The 20,376-nt window shown below is 43.5% G+C and overlaps 2 protein-coding genes and 1 non-coding gene across 4 annotated transcripts in view; 2 read left to right on the plus strand and 1 right to left on the minus strand.

The window, feature by feature from the left end:
• Positions 1 to 350: 350 nt before the first annotated feature.
• On the plus strand, positions 351 to 422 carry trnac-gca (transfer RNA cysteine (anticodon GCA)). Its single transcript has one exon. It is a non-coding gene; the product is annotated as a tRNA-Cys (tRNA).
• A 171-nt stretch (positions 423 to 593) lies between these two features.
• LOC147239944 (dickkopf-related protein 3-like) overlaps positions 594 to 20,376 on the plus strand; it is a 33,578-nt gene continuing 13,795 nt past the window's right edge. The window contains exons 1-2 of the mRNA XM_086196245.1: positions 594 to 715; positions 7,305 to 7,408. The gene's annotated coding sequence lies outside the window, so the exon portion shown is untranslated. The remainder of the gene's footprint in view (positions 716 to 7,304; positions 7,409 to 20,376) is intronic.
• On the minus strand, positions 1,110 to 19,001 carry LOC147239945 (plexin domain-containing protein 1-like). Of its 2 annotated transcripts, XM_086196243.1 has the most exons (13): positions 18,527 to 19,001; positions 8,592 to 8,758; positions 6,639 to 6,782; positions 6,494 to 6,563; positions 5,014 to 5,136; positions 4,810 to 4,928; positions 4,566 to 4,665; positions 4,014 to 4,109; positions 3,839 to 3,920; positions 3,698 to 3,758; positions 3,494 to 3,617; positions 2,481 to 2,641; positions 1,114 to 1,973 (listed from the first exon to the last, which is right to left on the minus strand). In XM_086196243.1, the coding sequence occupies exons 1-13, from the start codon at positions 18,600 to 18,602 to the stop codon at positions 1,848 to 1,850; spliced, it is 1,449 nt and encodes a 482-aa protein (XP_086052369.1). In that variant the 5' UTR covers positions 18,603 to 19,001; the 3' UTR covers positions 1,114 to 1,847. The 2 variants fall into 2 exon arrangements, with proteins under 2 accessions (XP_086052368.1, XP_086052369.1); XM_086196242.1 differs by having other exon boundaries at positions 1,110 to 1,973; positions 3,839 to 4,109.

Here is a 20,376-nt window from a genome sequence, read left to right on the forward strand (position 1 = left end):
GCCTAAATACAGACAAAAATCACTATTACTTAATGTTTAAAAAGACAGATGACAAAATTACACGCCCTGAAGATACAATAAATGATGAATGGGATTTACTGGACAAGAGCTCTCAGCAGTAAACTGTGTATTTGGCGTTCTCTGCTGGATACTGAGAGGAGTGCAGGACAGTAAACGAAACAACACAGGCCATTTTGTTTCTTTCTGTCTTTATGAGGGTTGTCTAGGAACGAATCGTGTTAGTTTTTATTGTGATATGACAAAGCAATTATACAAATAACAAAAAACTGAAACCTCTAAAAGAGATATAGTTAAAATAAATAATATGTTTTCATTGTAAATATAACAACGGGGGTATAGCTCAGTGGTAGAGCATTTGACTGCAGATCAAGAGGTCCCCGGTTCAAATCCGGGTGCCCCCTCTTTTTTTTACGGTAATTGTTATAAATGATTCTTTTTATTGAAGCCACGATTGAATGCTGTTTATTTTGTCTTTTAGACCTCAAAGATGTACAATTATGTATTGAAATGATTATTTCACTGGCCTCGGGTGTATTAGTTTAAAAATGGCTGCTTGACTAATTCACCCACCTGCAGGAATGGTATGTTCCTCCTCAAATCACTCACTTCGTCGTCATAAGAACCACGTATATTGGTAGTTTTTGCAAAGTTTGATTAAGGCCCTAACGTGGATGTTAAATGTTGCCGTTGAACTGTAAGTACCAAGTATATATTGATATAGTAATGTGTTCCTCACTCTTAAATGACTTTACGTTTTCGGGCAGTAGCTAGCACCTATCATGCTAATCAAAACAAAGTAGAGCTACTAAATGTTAGCATTGTTTACCATCAACTTTCCTAAAAAGTGTGTTCGCCTCTCTTCTGTCTGTAGTCTTATAATTATTTATTAGAAAAGTCTGATGGAAACCGTATTGGTTGTTGTGTGAGAATAGCTCATAATTTAATTTCCTGGGGTTCAAAAGCACTGGTTTATTTGATTTAGCTTTAGGAGAAAACTAAATAAGTCTATTAAAATGTATTTATGATTTAAAGTACATCCTTCATTTGTACCTGTATGCTAAAAATGGTCATTAATCACAGTTGCATTTTAGCCTAAAGTGTGAAAGTCTACTTGAGACAATCTGAGGTCCATGTTTCATACACTTGACCTGTAGACCTTCAACGTGCAGGCTGAGATTGTTCAGGCTTTTTGTTGTCATGTTAAACCAGAGATTAAAATTCAACACTCACTGCCAGTTTTTATTAGAAGACATTATACAGGAAGGTTCAAAGAAAATTCTCATAACTTGATGAATCTAAAATGCATTCAAACAATTTTTCTCCAAAGGAAGTCACAATGATCATCATAATCACTATCAGTTAATAGCAAGATATCTGTTTTAGTGACATGGACATGACATTTCATGGACCAATCATTTCTCACAGACATTTGTGAAACAAAAATAACTCCAGAGATGGGATAAAAACAAAAATTGTTGAGCTGTACATTGGTTTGCAGTATGAAGGCTATTTCATTTCATTCCCTGTCTTCCCCTTGCATTGATTGGTTTAGGACAGTTCGTTTTCCCCTCGTTATTTTAGTCCAGTCTTCTCAGATCCTCCAACCCCTTGGACAATATGGCAAATCCCCTGTTTGATGGCAAAGAGATGCAGAGAAAGCTGGCAAGAGCCACAAGACCAGTAAAAGTAAACACTGTCCAGCCGCCAAGGTTGGAGTAGGGACATCCTGGTGGGCCTGACCGTCCATATTCATCCCCTTGTAGTACTGTTACAGTCCTCAAGATGGTGTCCTTTACTCCTGACTGTGTCCTGCACTGCCAGGCCGCTTAGCAGCACTGCTCAGCTTCAATGAAACCTTCTTTTTCATGACCTCCGAGCTCAACCTCAGCGTAACTGGAGTGGCAGCCCTGGTTGCGGAACTTCATGGAGGGCCAGTAGTTATTGGTGCGTCGCTATCAACAACAGACAGTAGTTAGCTAATGACAGGCATCAGACAAACTTAAATGTCTAATTTTGAATAAAAAAAAAATTTAAAGGAGCATACCAACTTTTGGGGACATTTCATTTTAAACTGTGGTTTTAAACTTGATGGTTGTTGCTAAAGAATAGTGCCATGGTGGTTTTTATTAATGGTCAACTTTGCTCAGAGGGAGCATGAGAGAACAGGATTTCTCAGCTGTATCTAATCTTAATTTTCTTTCAGTACGAGTTATCTTATTGAACAACCGAATCCAAGCTGAATCCACGTTAGATGGAAATATGCTAATAATTCCCAAGCTAGGCTAATAAGCCAGTCTCTCATGGTCTAAGTCCGTAATGCAGCACAGATGAGAGACGTGCATGCACCGTCTCGTCTGGCTGTAGGAAGGAGAGCAAATTAGCGCATTTCCCTAACATTTAGCGTGTTCTTGTATCTAAGCTATTCTGTAAAGATGTGTTGGAGCAGTGGTTTTGCTCACCTGCATGAGGTAGAATGGTGGAGCAACGGTTGGGTGAGTGTTGATGTAGTAAACTGCCAGTAAGGTCAACGCCACAAGAAGAACGAGAGCGGCTACGACTCCTGCGATGATGGCTGTGTTCTCCGTTATCCCCATGTGGTTTGGAGGGCCTGTTTGTAGGTCTGAAAGGAAGCAAAACGGGTTGTTGAGAGCATTCAGCGCAAGTGTCTGCAGTAATCTTGAGGGAAATAGTGGGCCCAGCTTTGCTTGCGTTTCTCAGTGAGTAGAGCCTGACCTCTGGTGGCGTGTGCTGTGCACTACATTACATTGCCTCAATCCTGCATTGCTGTATTCTTTTAATAAAGGAGTGTCTGTATTTTAAATTGATACACCATAAGCCTGGATTCAGACTAAATCCAATGTTGAGGTGAAAAGGCAAGGTGTTCATTTGAATGGGGGTAGTGTGATCTTTCATTGGGGGTGGGGCCATCGCAACTCAGAAAAGTTAAACCACAGTGAACTTGTGAGGATTGGAAGAAACCATAAAGAAAAAGCAAGTGTTACCGTGTTGCATTGTAGCATTCAGTTTCCCTCAAGAGACAGAGAACATAGAAGAGGGACTGATCCTGGCTGTGACACCCTCTCTCATGACGCACACCCCAGTCCTGAGGAAATGCTTAGACTCAGATCCATCAGCACCTGCATGGTGATGTATCACTGCCCAAGATGGGATTTTTGGCTGTGTGGTTACAGTTCACAGTCGATGTTAAACAACGAGGCCATGCAGTGACACGCCCACAACGCCACTCAACCCTGACAGTGCCTGATTTGGTCTGCTTGATATCTTAATATTCTCCAAGCCTGATGATGTCTTGAATCAGTGTTGGCTGTCAGTTCCGCACACCTCAGGAATGAAATTCTAACATTTCAGTGGTTCTGATTCTCCTGACATCAAACCACCTGGTCCAAGGAGATGAAGCTTCACTGATGTTCACACGTTGCTTCCCCCTTGAGGCTGCTTCAGTGAAACTCACCCCTCGTGACGGGCTGGTCCTCCAGCTCAGCTGAGGAAGGTGTTGGACCAGGCGAGGAGTGGTTGAAGGAGATCATGGATCCTTCAGGTAGTACTGGGTTGTAGTCCTCACACGTGCCTTTTGCCTGAGTAAATACTCGCCAGACTTAGTCGAGGAACTATTTCGTAGCAGCCAATTTTTCCTGCGTATAAACAGGGGTCTCACCTCTTCAGGACAGTTGTAATCAAGCCACTCTTGTCTATGTCGGTCGATTCCATCAGAACATCTGAAACTCACCAAGAATAACACCAAGATCCAGACTCGCCATAGCTTCCAAACAAGATCAATCAAAGGGTGTCATCTTACCGCTGAAGCGTGTTGCACCAGCCACATCCAGTCGTCAAGTTGGAGGTTAGACAGAGGTCGCAGGTGGTGTGTTGGAGACAAGCTGGGGGAATCAGATACACAGTGTTCTGGTGTTGTAAAGGTGAAAACCACAACCTGCGTGTCATGTTGAATGGTGGTTTGAAGAAAAACTTACTGGGAAGAGGTGTGAACTCGAATGCAGACCTACTGACAATCTTTGTGGTGTCGATCTCGACTCGATGGTACTCGTAGATAGTACGGCGCTTCACATCTGTAAGACAAATACACCATCTTAGTGTGTTTGCTAGCGTATGTGGGCCGAAGGTTGAGCTATCATGAAAAACAGGCACTTGTTCTGATAAACTGAGAAAGTTGCTTCTTCATGAAAAATAATTTTGCAACCGATAGTTGGTGTTTTAGGTGACTTCACGCCTTGATAAGGGCTGGGTATTGAAATTCGATACCTTTGTGGCAAATTCCATCAGTAGTGTTGAGTTTATGCAGATGGGTTGTCATTCAATAGCAGATTTACATACTGAGGCAGTAAATTAAATCAAATGTTATCCACATTCAAGTTAGCAGATGGCTAACAAGTAGCATGAGCTTGCGTCGTTCATAATGGGCACTGCATGAACTTGTTTCAGTGAGGGCTTGAACGTAAGGGCCGTTTATTCATATGCAAAAGTGCAGCACCCTGGCTTTAACATCTGAATAGAAGTAGACTGACCTGAGGGCTGTGCGGAGGGGAGGTATGCCATGAAAGCATCAGACAGTCCCACCTTGACTGGATGCTCACTGGAGTTCATTTTCTCCACTGGTACAGGGATCTGAAAATAAACAGAGTTTGTTTTGACATTGCAAAACCTGGCGTGCAGTGAGGATCATTTCCATTTTCAAATGGAAAATGCAGTTATCCAGTTGCCTGTGCAGATTATGAAAATAAATCCACACTGTTTGGGTCCAAATCTTACATCTCTGTAGTTAAAAACAATGGTGCCATTTCTGTAGAGGGCTGTCTGGAAAATAAAAGATCCTTCAGCTTCTCGGTCCTTTAGCCGTACTTTGTCCCACTGTACCACAAACAGATTACCTGGGGGGGGGCAAGACAGAAGTCAGTCAAAGATTACCCAGGATGTTCTACGACTAGGTACCCAACTCACTTGGGAACCACTTACCATTATCTGAGTACCTCACTGTTGAGTTTTTGGAGAAACTGGGGTCAAAGTTGGCCATGAGGGGGGCGATGTACTGTGTGGCAGTCAGCATTCGATGAGTAATCTCCCCCATGAAGATGAACCCTGGGGGAGTGGGCCGGAGCGCAGGTTCAGGTGGTAAATGAACACTCTTCCAAACGTTGTTGCATGATAAAACCAAAAAGCGCTGCTAGTTTTCAGAGACACATTTTAAGAGTAACTGAAGCAATTTTTTGAGCTGAAAAACACAACTGGAGTTAGAAAGGCAAAGTATTGGAGTCCCTCATGTGTTTTACGTGAACACCAGTGGGCCTGCCAGAGTCTGAGGACTTCTGAACGTTGGTAATAGCTTGATGGGCGGTGAAAACAGCCACGAACAACATCATGTCTCTTATGGCATTCCTGACCAGAAATAACACTCATTCAAATAACACCATTGCAAATCAGTCGGTAGCACCGAGGGAGCACTAACGAGAAGAACAGGATGATACAAATTGTGTTTGTATCAGTGACAGTATTTACAGGGGCATTATCAAATCCTGGTTCTTTGTCCAGGAGGCACGGTGGAGCAGTGGTCAGAACTGTGGCCCCCCAGCAAGAAGGTTCCAGGTTGGAGCCCTGGCTGGAGCACGGGGTCTTTCTGTGTGAGTCTCCATGTTCTCCCTGTTCCTGCTGGGTTCTCTCTGGTACTCCAGCTTCCTCCACAGTCCAAAGACATCAAGAGGGGACCAGGTTAATCCAGACTCTAAATTGACCGTAGGCGTGGCTGGGAGAGCCAATGGTTGTCTGTCTATATGTGTTGACCCTGCCATGGACTGGTGACCCCTCCAGGGTGAACCCCGCCTCTCGCCTGAAGGCTGCTGGGATAGGCTCCACCCCCACCCTTAACAGGAGAAGTCATAGAAAATGGATGGATGGATGGTTCTTTGTCCTGGTCTCTAGTTGTTTCCATTGACTTTTAGCCACAAAACCAGAGACTTTTTCCTCGGTAACAACAAAGTGTTCACAAGCCGTCCTGTGAGTCTGTAGATAGGCCCTCTACTGGTCTGGCAGGCCATTGCAACTTAATTTAGATACTGGGTGATCTGGTGTCAGCGTGTGTGTGATCAACGACTGTCTCTTATAATGAAAAATGTTTCAATTTTAAACTATTTGAGCCAGGCTCCTCTCAGCTGCTGGGTCTGAGAGAACATTTATGGGCTTCTTTCTCATAAAAGTTTGGGTTTTTGTATCGATACTGAAGGCATCAACCTAGACAACAGGCCCGAATTCATTTTTGTTTTTGTCATTGTAATAGCAGAAAATCACAATAGATTCATTGAAAAAAAGAATGCATTCACAACAAATTAGCGTAATTACAGTCGTGCACGCCAGGATATTTTCCCAAGGTGGAACAAACTCTCCCTCAGCAAACCCAGTCGAGCAAAAGAACACGGCATTGATCATGTAAAATAAAACTCACCACCAGTTGCTACAATGATTTGTCTCAAGTTGTGTCCGTAGAAAGGGAAGTCAAAAGAAAGTGCCACCCTCTGTGGAAAAGAAAAATGTCAGATATTGTGGTGTGTTAGTTTGTGTCATTATTTGTAGGTTGTGTCTCTTCTCACCGCTGCTTGTCGATGTGTGTTTGATAGAATTCCGTGGATTCGAACTTGGCTCTTGTGCAGTGAGTTCATATCTACCCACAAGTCTTCAGTACGTCTGTCTGTTGGACCAAAACTCTGCCATCTGTAGTACATCTGGGAGTCCTCCTGAGAGAAAGAGGGCACTCAAAATTCACCTTCCTTCACTTCTCACGTCTGTTTAGACGTTCAAATGAGAAAAATGACACTTTGATTGCTCAAAAAAACCCTAGACATGTGACCTATGAAAAGATAATGATGTGACTTCCTGTTGAAGTTGGAAACTGCAGCCGCAGGACTTCAAGACGTTTGTCTTTTCTGTGTCCGTTCCACTTGGGGGAGCTGTTTACACACAAGGCTTTGACAACAGGCATCGTTGTCTCCCTACAGCTCTCCAGACTTGATGGTGTTATTAATGTATGCCACAGTTCAAGGTGACGGAGAGCAATAGTTCTGGGGTTTAGTGTGGGCTGGGAAAGTGGAGCAGATAAAAGGAGCGCTCTCACTGCCTCTCCAGCTGCTCCATATACAGTCAGTGACCCACTTTTCCCCTCCTATCTCCACCGCCTGATGTCAGTCTGCGTTTTCTAGAGGGGAGTGTGGGATTTCTAGGTGAAGAGATACAAATAATCATATATGTTTCCTTTCCAGCTGATTTACTGGAGGGATTCTCAGTGCACCAGAGGTAGAGGAACTTCGGGCTCCCCCAGAACAGGCAACAGCCGTTCAACAGGACTACTTGTGATCTTGTCCAAGTGAGTCATTCACAAGTGCGCGCGCACACACACACACATACACACACACGCACTCAAATGCAGGCAAAGCTCATTTACCCGTGCATAGCCATGCTTAAGCAAACACTGTAAGCTGGCAGCATGAGGAAGTTGTCTGTTTTCAATTAGCAATGTAGGGGAAGAGAAAGCACAACACAATTTGTTTGGGTTGAATTTCACTGACGCACATTGAAGTGAAGGAAGATTCTGGGACGCAAATAAAAGTCACACTCATACTCGCTTAAACACACACAGATCAACAAGGTAATGAATGGAAAAATGCCACAAAACAAATGCACATGACAAAAACAATGACATCCACTTGTGCTTCAGGGTCAAAGTAACTTCTCAAGCTTTGCAGTGGGGCCGGGATGACCCCAATGAACCTTTCAGAACCGTTTCACCAGAAAGGACACATCCATATTCAGGTTAAAGCTTCTTGGATGCACGCAAATAAAAGGAATTCCAAACAAAGAACACTAAGTGCTGCTTTTAAGACAAATTAGTCACCTAATATGACATCAGCAAGGACAAAAAGGCTTCAGACACTCCCATCAATGTAAAAGTGTGTTTTGAAGTTTGTCCCAGGTAAAGATAATGGAGACCAAAGATTAACAACAGCTTTGAGATGAAATCCCGCCTCCCAGCTGGTTCATTGGCCAGATTTCACTGCCACATGTTTACATGGCGTGCAGCATGACTTCCAGGTAGCGGCCAAAAAACGAGCAGGGAGGCAGGATTTCAACTGAATGCATCAGCAGGTCGAGCTCGGTCACATTAAATATAGTAAAGTTTGTTATTTTTTTTAGCTCAAATCCAAGTTTTTGTGCTGTGTTGAGCATGAGACTGGATAAAGAAGAGTTGGAGTATATTGGACAATGGTTCAGGGAGTTTGTTATCCAATGTTTTGTATAGTTTTGCTAATCCTCAATCTCCAGCAGCTTCTAGGACCAATTTACAAGCGTTTTTTTTTTAAATTCTGGATTCACCTTGAGGTCATGCAGTGAAAAAAATCCTTCTGCATTCAAGGCATGTAACAGCAAGAGCTCGATAAACAAATGCTAATTTGTGGATTACTTCAATCAGTGCAAACTGCATCTGTGCCATTCAATGATAATTAGCAGTATTGGCAAAGGTGGCTACAGAAATCAGATACAGATCTCACCACAATGCGGGTCATGTTGTCAGGCAGCGTGTTGATATCGAGGCTGCCTCCCCCTTCCGCCTGTGTGTTGCGTGCTTCTCTATGTTTGTGTAGAGTCTGCTGGTCCCTCCTTGTTCTTTGCAAATGGGATGGGACGTCCGTCCGTAGAGATGTCCCACTCAGTGCATCTGCAACAGGACGCATGTTTTGTAAATGGGTTTTCCTGTCAGTCCTTTTTACAGTGGGAGAAGCAGATTGACGTGCTTGTCTCCCCTCTGCGTTCAACATCCCGTAATTTTTTTTTTTAACGCAAATGTGAAGCACAAGTTCACGTCTAGTAATGCGGGCAAAGGTTTATACTGTATTTGATGACTTTTGAGACGGTTTGCCCCTCTAGGCTCATTGCAGCTAAGCTTACTAGCAGTCAGCCGTCCACTGGATCTCAGGGGCTCTGTAATACGTGCAGAAAAGTATTTATCTGCTTGTCTGGCATAAAAACTGATGGACACAAGCATTTTTTTCCCCAAATTTTGGCATGTTCCTTAAACTGAACAGAGTCAACATGTGGACCCTGCAGACATCCAGAACTCAGTAAACAAGTGGAATATTGACTCCATGAACTGGCAAACGTTTCTTGAACACTGTAGCGTTTTATTCCTGCCGTGATCTGTTATTGACATCAATGGGATATGAAGCACTAGATCTAAATTCCATGCTGTTTCATGTGGGTGATTTAGGGACACCATGTTTGTATCCACTTCTAGATTTAATAATGTGTGAAAGAATCTTTAAAAAAATTATGGCAAAAAATCTTGTTTTACAAGGAAGTGAAATAGTTGCCTTTAAACCTCGTGGCTACATCTGTTCTTCATTGGTTAATATGCTCTGGTTCATTAACAGGAAGACGTGTCCACAGAAAATCAAGACAGAATATTTGCAACACAGAATGAAACTTTCTTGATGACACAGCACCATCATTTCTTTGCGGTCATTTGTGCTGAGCACCTCAGCTGCTCATTAACTAATAAAGAAGCATGATTCAGCCGTCACTTGGAGCCACTGTTCCAAGCCATCCCTGTTTTATGGTTGTTTACAATTCTACAATTCTTCTATTTCATTGAGCTTTTTTTCCAAAACGACTTAAAACACAAGCAAGAATTCAGACTGGAGGGAAAAGTCTTAGCAGGTACGACAAAGTGCTTCAAGTGTAATAGGCTGCAGGTGCTGCCATCTAGGGGCAGAAGAAGTGCCGGGTTTTTTGTTGTTGTTGTTTTCTTCATATAGCGTAACCACGACTGACCGCAACCAATACTTCAACATCAACAATATCTGTCAACGTTCAACACATTCAATATTCAACACTGTCAGTGCTGAGTGTTCACTTTGAGCCGGGTGTCAAACCTCCTGACTCGTTCTGCCCCTGAGGACAAAGAGGAGAAGGGTCAGGTTTAAGCGCCTCGGTGTTCCCTGAACAGTTGAGTCTTCGGCTGTCTCTTAAAAGCAGAAAGGGACTCTGCGGATTGTATGGAGTTGGATAATTCATTCAGTCACTAGAGAAGAAGACTAGGTAGAGATTTAGAGCCATGCTGGGCTGGGAGCACCAGCCGTCTCACAGGCACAGCGTACAGGGAGTGTAGACCTGGGTGAGGGATTCCAGGTAGGCAGGAGCCGTTCCTGTCACTGTTTTATAAGAGCTTTGAATTTGAGTCGAGCTGCCACTGGAAGCCAGTGAAGGGACATTAACGGCGGGGTGACGTGCTGCTTTGGCTGTTTGAGGATAAAAACTTGAATATAGTTTCGGTGTGAGGCGTTCAGCTGTGATGCTCATGGTAAGGAGCGCTGGAATTAATGCGTGAATGAATGATTCATCTGTTCCATTGTGTGTGTGTGTGTGTGTGTGTTTTTTTTTCCATCTTGAAAGATGGAAAGGCAAGAATCCCACCCCATCTGACTTTTGAATAGTGTTTACAACAAATGGCCTAAAAATATGTGGGCAGCCTAAACTCTGCTAACGTAGTTTTGTGACCTCCCTGTTTGGATCAGGCCTTGGTTTTACATTTGTTTAGAATAAGTCATTGGTATCCACTGCACATGCTGCAGGGGACAGGGTCTCTTTCACCAAGCTCTCCATCTTTCTGAAGTAACCTGGAACATGAATTTGGTAACACAAATGCAGGAGATGGCAAATTGTTTTGCTTTTATGGGACCTAAAGTTTGACAAGTGGAGGATCACTTTGTTCAACTTGCACGCGGAAAAGCAAAGGAGTGTGAAACCTCACCATCAAACACAAACCAGAAAATGCTGCGGTTGATAGTAGAAAACAAGGATAAGTGGAAATCGCTGTTTGTGTACGCACATTTTCAGGATCGGCACGTTTTTACATTACACACAGACAAAACCTTTTTCTGCCTAGGCAACAAAATAGTAACGAATGCCTCAAGGTAGAGATGGGCTGCTTTGACTCTGAATTTCTCATTGATATTTCATGAGGGATATAGCTGGCTCCTCAGCTGCGCCGCTAACCTTGTTTGACGTTTTGTGCTTGGCAGGTAGTGTACAGAGTTGTTTTTTTTTTCTTTTTTCCAGAGCTCCTTGCTCCCTCTGAAAACAAGAATGATGTGAGGGGCAAGACTGGACCAAAACAGTCAAGTTTGAGCCAGTCAAATCAAAAACATTTAGCTGAACGATATTCTTTGTGGGTTTGTCACTTCAGGACGTCCAATCCTGGAAGATGCTATCGGCACTTAGGAACATGTTCAGTCTCACGGAGCAAAATCATTGAGGATGTACTCAGTGCATCAAAGACGCAGATTCGATTAACAACATTTCTATAGGCAGCAGAGAAGTCAAACACAATGAGAAATAGACTGGAAAAAAAGGACAAAATGGGACAAGAGATAGAGATGCGGCGAGGTTATTACTCACAAGGGAGACGGTTCTAATGAGGAATGGTGTTTGATTACGATGCAGCGAAAGTTATTTCCTCGGCTTCAGAACATCCTAATTGGGTCAGATTGGCAGCTCATCATCACTAAAGAGCTGAGGAGGCATCAAACAGCAGGGGAAAGACATGAGGAAGTGCTCTGAGGAGGACGAGGAACACTGAAGTGACGGATCTGGGACTGTGCAATTTATTGTGTTGGAATTCAATGCTAGACATTGACGGGGACCCGTTAGTCCATCTGACATCCCATTTTGTGGGTGTTTTTGGACCGACAGGAATGTATTCACTTCATTAGGCCCAAAATTGGCCCAAATGTTCCACAGGTCCTGCATTGGTGTTGAATCTGGTAGTTGAACAGCACGCAGTGAAGGTGGTGTCATCCTGGCAGGTGCTTTGATGTGAAAACAACGTATTTCTGGGCAGAAGAGGACAAAAGAAAAAACAGGGCTGTAAATTTTCCTGTAACAGTCTTTGAAGCACATCGTTTGACAGCGTCATCGCCTGCTAACATGGCATGTGACACGAAAGGTCAGCTGGAAGAAAGTCTGCTTGCAGGGGCGACCGCCACCGATTGCTCCTTAGGCAAACATACTTCCATCAATAAATCCTATTCCGCAGTTCTTGAATACTGGGACTACCATCAGCCTAATTGAGCTGTAACTGTAAGTCACACACAGCTCTCTGCTTTTATAAGGCTTTTCAGATTTCAGTCTCTTAGGTGCTGTTTCTTTCCTGGACCGTCTGCATTTGAGCGTGGGTGAATGTCCAATGACTAAGGGCTAAAAAGAGTTCAAGAGCGGGTTGGGCTTAGTGCAAGGACTTCAGTGAAGCTAGGCACGGCACCTCAGGTCTGGCAGACACATGTCAGTTTGGAACCTGCTCACCAGCATCCTAGTGACTTTGAAAGAGGGCCCTGAAACCATTCACTGAATTACAGCTGTGACAGCTTTGCCTGTGAATAGCAGTTGGCCTTGAGAATATCCACTCAGATGGCTCCCCTTTTAGGACAATGTGTGTATCCTGACGGCACTACAAATTTAGAACGTTCTTATTTGAATGGTGTCAATTTAAATGTGTGCCTCTGCAGAATGTCGGATATCCTGCTGTTTAATCAGACATATCTTGCAGTGGCAGAAGTGTGGACCTGAGTGGGAATGAAACCTCCTGCAGCTTTGTTTTGTATGATTAAAAATACATCGGCATCCATGTAGCATTGATGTCCATTGCTGCCTCAGATGTGCCTGCATTGCAGCAGCCACAAATCTAGTGGGTGTTGGGAGTTGCATCAAACTAGGGCACAGTATTTTTGAGCCATATACAGTGTGCTATGAATACACAGATTGTATTCATTCATCCCATTAGTGTGTCCCACGTGCATATTTCCTATTTCCCTGATCTCTGGCTCTCTCTCTTCTCTGTCTTTCAGGAACATACAGTAGCTCCGTGGCAAAATTGAAACTATTTCCTTACCTATGATCCATTTAAAAACAGATTCTGAAGGCCAGACGTCAACTTAAGACAAAAAAGGAACTAAAGCTACAGTCCTCAAGTAAAACTGATGCTCTTTCAGTGTTTTCAGCTGGTTGAAATCCAGGGATGAAAAACAAATTTCCTCTTAAATTAAACTCTTTCTGGGTAAATGCACAACACTTTGAAGTCCAAGCACAGGCGAGGATACAGGCTCACAGCCATGTACTGTTGGGGAAAAGGAGAAGAGAATTATCTTGAGGCCCAGCAAAAGAGAACAAAAGGCCAACATCTTTGCTCCAGAGGAAGAGAGTGAACCGTTGTATTCTGCCTGAAAAGAGATACCAACAAAGTCTGGATCCTCTAGCATTCAAGTTTTGTATGTTTTTGGAGATAGTCAGGTAGTGTCAGGACAGGGATTACCAAAGTCTCCACAGTCCTCTGCCAAAAGCATCATTGATCGAACAGTAATCATAACCTGAAGTCGATGTGTGACAGTGTGTGTAATTGCAATTCAGCACAGTGGTTTTGGATTTTTAAAGGGAGATGTGTATTTAAACCAGCCTAGATTTAGCATGGGTGGGAGCCACTTGGCACCTCAGAGGAGCAGCTGGAACCAAAACACAAAATCACTGGCAGCTGGACTGATAAGGCCCCAAAAAGAAAAGACAAATTTGGATAAATATGGACAAACATAAAGCCTAAGTAAGGAAAAAGTTGGATTTAGATGTCATTGAGTCATTAGTTTGTTTGCTTATATTTGGAGCAGTTTTTCTGCTCTTAGTGCAGATGACATAGAGTTCCAGATGGTTCTGATCAGTCGAGGTTTACTGTCATCTTTTTGTGTGCAGTATTTACACAAGAATATAATCCACTCTGTAAAAAAACATACAGTAGCTGCTGATAAAATGAAAACAGTCTTTATTGTAAAGTTTGAAAGAAATTTTGAATGAAGGGGAGTACACTGTGATTTTAGCAATTTAATAGGTGCAAACACAAACCGTGAGGAGGAGGCTTGTGTGGTGGAACCTCAGTCTCTGTGTTTGTACTTATTAAACTGTCAAAATCATCTGAAGCTCTAGTATTCACCCGTCAAGTCAAGATCACAAAGTCCCAGTGTTCGGCAGCTGTGGTGGGGATTTTCCCTCTTAGGTCTGAAATTTTAAATGCATCTTCAACCAACTTAACTATTGGTCAAGAGCTTTGGGCGATGACCAAAAACGCAAGATCGTGCATATTAGCGGCCGGAAGGAGTTTCTCGGAAGGGTGTTGGAGCTTAGCTGAGGAGAGAGGGGAGGAGCTAAGACATGTGGAGGGAACTTGGACTAGAACTGCTGCTCCTTCATGTCGCGAGGATTCAGTTGATGTGGTTCATGCATTTGATTAGGATTCCTCCTGGACATCACCTGCTTTAGGTTTTCAAGCACGTCCACCTGGTCAGAGGCCTTATGGTTGACTCATAACCCACTGGAGGGATTTTATATCTCATCTAGCCTGAATGCGTTTGGGGTCCCCAGGAGGAGCTGGAGAGTGTTGCTGGGGAGAGGGACATCTAGATTACCTTGCTTGATCTGGTGCCACTGTAACCCGGTCCCAGATAAGCAGTGGAAAATCAGTGGCATTATTGGGAAGAAAAAGAATTCCATTGTTATGTACTAATTCCAACAGTAGTAATCTGTGTCTGGAAAATGTTAGGTTATGTCCCCTAAGTTTAAAAAAAACAGGTCATCTCTGTGTGCCAGCCTTGACATCACTTGAAAAAATATTGATATTCTAGCATTTCTAGCTCATCTAGGTCATCTGTCTGCAACAGCAGGCCCACATAGATTATCATCAGAGCAGGGTGTCGTATTTAGATCAAAACTGTCTTTTGAAGATGTCACCCAGTTTGAAACTTTGGCAATATCTGCACAAGATGCATATCAACATTAGTTGTCTTCCGATTAATAAGCATTAATTTTAATCTTCCGATGAAGAAATTAATGAACTGCGCGCACAAACCACCTCTGAAACACATACAGATTTGTGCTTCAGAGGTGCCTGAAACTCAAGCCCACCAAATTGTCCTATGCATTTTTATCTTCGTGCTGCAGTTCAGAATTGATAAATCATCTGTCGAAATATTTTGTTCCGATGTGAGCTGCAGCCATGTGATACTTCACACGAGGGAGCCAGTAGTGGGAGGTCAACCAAGTCCCCAGTGGTTTACTGAGTGGTTTGGGAAAAGGATTTTCTGTAAAACTGCTGATTATTGCATTTTTGTTTTTATAAACCCTCCAACACATCCTGTCCTGCCACATTAATAGATTTATTAAAAAGGCATTTCCACTGATAGCGTCCAGTTCACAACTTGATATCTTACACAAAGCAGACACATGCAGAGTGGGACTTGGAACAAAGCTCTGGGATATTTGTCTGGACTACTGCCCCCACTCTCACCCACCAACTCATAAAAATATTTACTGCATTTTGAATGTCATGTTTCTCAAATATCTCGATCCGCAGCTGTCAGGAAGAACGTCATTATTATTTCTACTTTGTAACGGGTCGCACTCTCACAGGGGTGCTCTTTCTCCTGGTTGGAAGTTAGTGTAGGAAGCTTAATAAGAAACTCATGTCTTACTCCGGGCTAGTCGTGTTATTAGTCTTAGTTTAACATTTAAGGGCCAACCTGAGACTCTTACTCCCAGTACAACCCTGCCTGAATCTATAAAATTCAGCCCTGGTAATTTGTGTCTGGTACGGCCCCACATCTCCTCTCTCCACCTACCCCATCACTGCTACCAGCAGGGCAGGTACACTAACTTGCAGCAAACCATACAAAATCTTAAATTGCTTGTACCTCAACCAAAATGTCAGTGCATGAATAAACAAGTACAACAGAATAGTTGCTAGAAGCTGGAAAATAAAATGGATTTCCAGCATTTAGCTTCAGGTTCTCACTGCAGGGTTTTTGCAAGTGTAACCTGCCTTGTTTAGACACTCCTGCGCTGGACTGGAAGGCTCCGAGGCATAACAGGCGGCACGCTACCAGGGACACCAGAAGCCTCATTTATGGTTGCATCTGTCGCCAGAGCGTCTCTTTGAGCGCGAGGAAGCGAGGTTTACTCGATACACCTCTGCCTGGCCCCTAGCTGCTGGCTGTCACACCGGTGCACTGAGCTCACGTGCAGCTTGACCTTTTTAGGATTGCACACAAATATTTGTGCATGACAATCAATAAGATACCAGAATATTCCATGAGAATGAAAGTAGGTAACTCAGGGAAACGTGTCATTTAACCAGACCAGTTTACTTCAAACGCTACACTGCTGACAGTGTTGACAAACTGACCTTTGAGAGAATGGATACAAGCATCCAAAGCAACCCTGCCCTGCCAGAGGATACGTTCCTCTACATAGGAGGTCTGGCATTTTCTGCAGTCAGATGCGAAATATGTGTAGTTACAACCCCATCAAGCTTCCAGCACCACCTACTAAACAAGGAGCTGTGCCAGTTTCTGTATGAGCAGGCACCGAAGTTATCACCCTGTTTGAAAAGGTCCCAAAATAGAGATCCTGCTATGTAAAAGTGAGGCTGAGAAGTGGCACAGAATCCTGCAGGGTATATCAGATGTTATTGGTATAGATGAGCCTATACATCTTACTGGATTATGGGTCCTTTTGTGTTGGAGTGGGGAAGTGGGGTGGGGGGGTGTCTGTCTCTCTGGTCTCTGCACTGTGTGTCGGGTTGTCCTCTGCAGAGCTTGGGCCCTGATCAGAGGGACCACAGGAGAGGCCAGAGAAACTGGAGCACCGCTGATTGTCAGAGGAGCAGCAGCAGCGGAAGAACGGGGGCTGGCTAAAAATAAGGTATCTCCAAGGAGATCGAAAATACATACATGCGCATACACACACACACACACACACACACAGGTAGTCAAGAGTACACATCACACATGTACTGTACAACATTGATTGAATCAAATATATTTTGAGTGTTAAGCTTCAATTTGAGATGAGATCAAGTGATATAGAGCATAAGGAACCTTTTTAAGTGCTCAGATCAACTTTTTTTAGTTTGAAAAAAAAAAAGCCTTCTGGAGTGGAGCTTGAGATTCATTTGCCATCGGATCTCACCAACCCTGGTGTTAGTCGACATTCTGGCACGAGTACCCACCGATTGCAGCACCAGTCTTTGAACTGGGCCGTCATTTTGATCACCTTTCAAGAATGTGTGAAGAGAGGGGCCAATAGCACTCTTGCCCTCTTCCTACCAACCCTCCTCACTGGGACTACCCATTTTCAAACTCAGCCTTCATTTTCATCTCAACCATTAAGTTCTGTGGCTGCTTCTGTGGCTGGCCGCACACGTAAACATCTGCCATAGCGCTCAAAACTGCATCTGTAGGTGTCATTGTGTTTTAATGTTGCACACACAGGTTCATGCAGCTTTCCTTGTGAGGACATTACGCTGACTTATATTCATAGCGGCGAGCCTGAACTGAACTCAAACCCCATCCGTAACCTAACCTGAATTCTTATCTTAAACCCTCACATTCAACAAAAACCTTAGGAATCAAAGTTTACTTCGTAAAGAGCTGCCTTTGGTCCCCCTGAGGACGAGGGTTCTTGATGCGTTTAGCGTTCATAGCAGAAAAGTTCTTCAATAGGCAACAAAAACCAAGTATACACACATATACAGGCCATTTTTTTCAGTATTTACATACACAGGCATTCATTTCCTTGAGGTTTATCATAACTTAATCACTACTTGCCAAACTTACCTAACAAAAAACCCGCCCACTGATCCAATAACCAGTGCTTTGCCAATTGGGCACATGGCATTGCACAAGCCTCCCCCGCAATCATCTGGTCTGCTTTGTGTTTTCACCCATGCAAACATTAATTGTAGTCACATTTGGTGTATTGACGTTGATCGGTTTCCTGGAGACCCCCCCCCCCCTCACCATTTATTGTGGACACAGCTTCTGTCCCCAACTGCATCCGGAGTCTGGTTTGTGTCCCCAAAAGTAGCATAAGTCATGTTGTACGTCACAACCCTGAAAAACTGGCCTGCCTCAAATGTGAAATGGTGACATTTCTGACCACATCAATGAAAAACAAACACTAGGTCTTTGAAATTGGAATTATGGGGGTTTTGGATCCCAACAAATTCCAGACCGACACACAGTCTTTCATGTGCTTCCTGTAACTGACTGAGAGAAATGTCATGGGACCTGTTCACCTCACACACACACACACCACACACACACCACACACACACACACACGCACGCACGCGCGCATGCTAGTCCAGCAAAAATGTGTCCAAAACACTTTGAAAGCCTGTCTGCCACTGACAAAGAATTCAGGTCAGATAATATTATTCCTCACCCTCCAAGAACAAACTCTGGAACCTGGGCTGTGCAGGACTTTGTTTTGAAGGATGGCTGTCAAAATGGTGTTAATATCAATATTGGAATGGATGCGGCTACCTGCGTGTGTGTGTGTGTGTGTGTGTGTGTGCGTGTGTGTGCTGTCAGCGTTGAGGAAAGGGGGCTTACCTTCATGCGCTTGAGTCCAGGCTCTCCCCAGTTCAGCCTGGGAGAGACAGATGAGGAGAACAGCACAAAGCCCCATGTCCAGCTGACTCTTCTCCCTCCTTCCCCAGCTCTTTATCACTCCTCTCTTCTTCTACCCTGCTTAACCTCTCGCTTTGCTGGAAGAACGGGTGCCTCACTCCTCTACTCCCCCACCTTTTGTCGTCTCCCTTTGCTTTTGCGCTCCCACACACTGATTTTTCCTCACCTCAGCCAAGGTTTACTACTTTTCTCCCTCCACTGTCTCTCTCTTCCCACCTCTCTTTCTTGCTGTCCCTCAGAATGAAATTCTAGACCAGCAGATGCATGATGGAAGGAGAGCTGACAAACAGTGAGGAGTTCTATCTTCTCTGACTTGGCTCCAATCTCTTTATTTTGTTTTCATTAAAATAACTCGTCCTTCCTTCCTTCCTTCACTCGTCCCTCTCCTCTCTGCCTCTCTCCTTGTCTGTGTTTCTCTCAAATAGAGATCTGGGTTTTTAAAGACTTCCTCAAAGTGGAAATATTTATGTATTTCAACATGTTTTTTCTTTCCTTTCAAACAAAATAAAAAGGGTTTGCATTGGGAGGAGCATGTCTCCCCCATGTGGAAGCCTGCTGAACCAAAATAACAGGAAAAAAAATGTTGCATGGGGTGAAACAATTTGTGCATGTTCTTTCCTCTTTTTACTACTGAACATCTTTTTTTTTCTCTTTCCAAGGCCGATCAAGGATGACATGAAAACGTAAAGATTCAGTGATGAAGTAGCTGCGGGTGGTCTTTACTGGCTTGGCTCTTTATTTATATGGAGTACCACAGGGGTGAGGTATTTTTGAAGTTAGTATCTCTGTGGGTTCCCTTGACCAGAAGTTAATGGGATTTATACATTTGATATTTTAAATTAAGTTCTGTGGCAAACACGTTTTGAACACACTCTTGGTATACGAAACACCAATTTATGGTTTTTGAAGTGTAGATTAGGAGGACAAAGCTAACGTTATGCTATGCACCAACTAGTCCGCGGACGCCTGACTTCAGCGTCACCGTAGCTAGTTTCGATGTTTCATAGTCTCATTTAGACACTTGTTAGCAGTGCGGTGAGCAGGAGTGTGGTATTTACTGATGTATTTTATCCCACGGACCAAGTGTTAACCACAGGCTTTATTTCAGGCTCGTACCTGAAAAACCCATTCAATCACGGCATTGATTTTGAGACGAGGGAAGCAGATGTTCAACGATGTTAACTTACTTCCAGGATTTGGGATTCCAACGCCACTCTACTGAGGTGTTATACTGTCTTTATACAAATCAAAGTGGCCGGCCTTCTGGAAACACGTTTAATTCTGTTATTCTAATTTTATTATGTTACTGGTGCAAGAATGACTCAGACTTGGTGTTGCGAGACCTCTGTGTTAAGATGGATGTTACATGTATTGCCTGTCTGTGGCACTTATTCTTAATCCCATGTGTTCCTACCGAAAATGTAAGAGAGCAAAAGTTTAATTACTTCAAGTCCAATTTCCTAAAACAGCTGGACGCGAATGTGTGTTGTTTCCCTTCAACGTCTTGGCCCAATGCTGTCTTTTGACGTAGCAATATTAGGCCAAACGATATTATTTACAGCACAGATGTGCGAGTCAAACTTAGTGGGAGTTTTGAGTCTAAAGAGGCAGACTAGACTTGAAGACTCTTGAGTCTATTCCTGCTGGGAACAAAAGTATGAAAAAAACAAAAAAAAACAAACATCAACTTGTGCAGCGGTTCTCACTGCACTTTACTAGCTGCTTCAGGCTGGGCCTGTTCAGCAGAGCCGTGCTGTATTTCTGATAAAGTT

Source organism: Aulostomus chinensis, chromosome 23 (assembly GCF_037954235.1).
Source record: "Aulostomus chinensis isolate RoL2024-O1b breed Wild chromosome 23, RoL_Achi_v1.0, whole genome shotgun sequence".
NCBI lineage: Eukaryota > Metazoa > Chordata > Actinopteri > Syngnathiformes > Aulostomidae > Aulostomus > Aulostomus chinensis.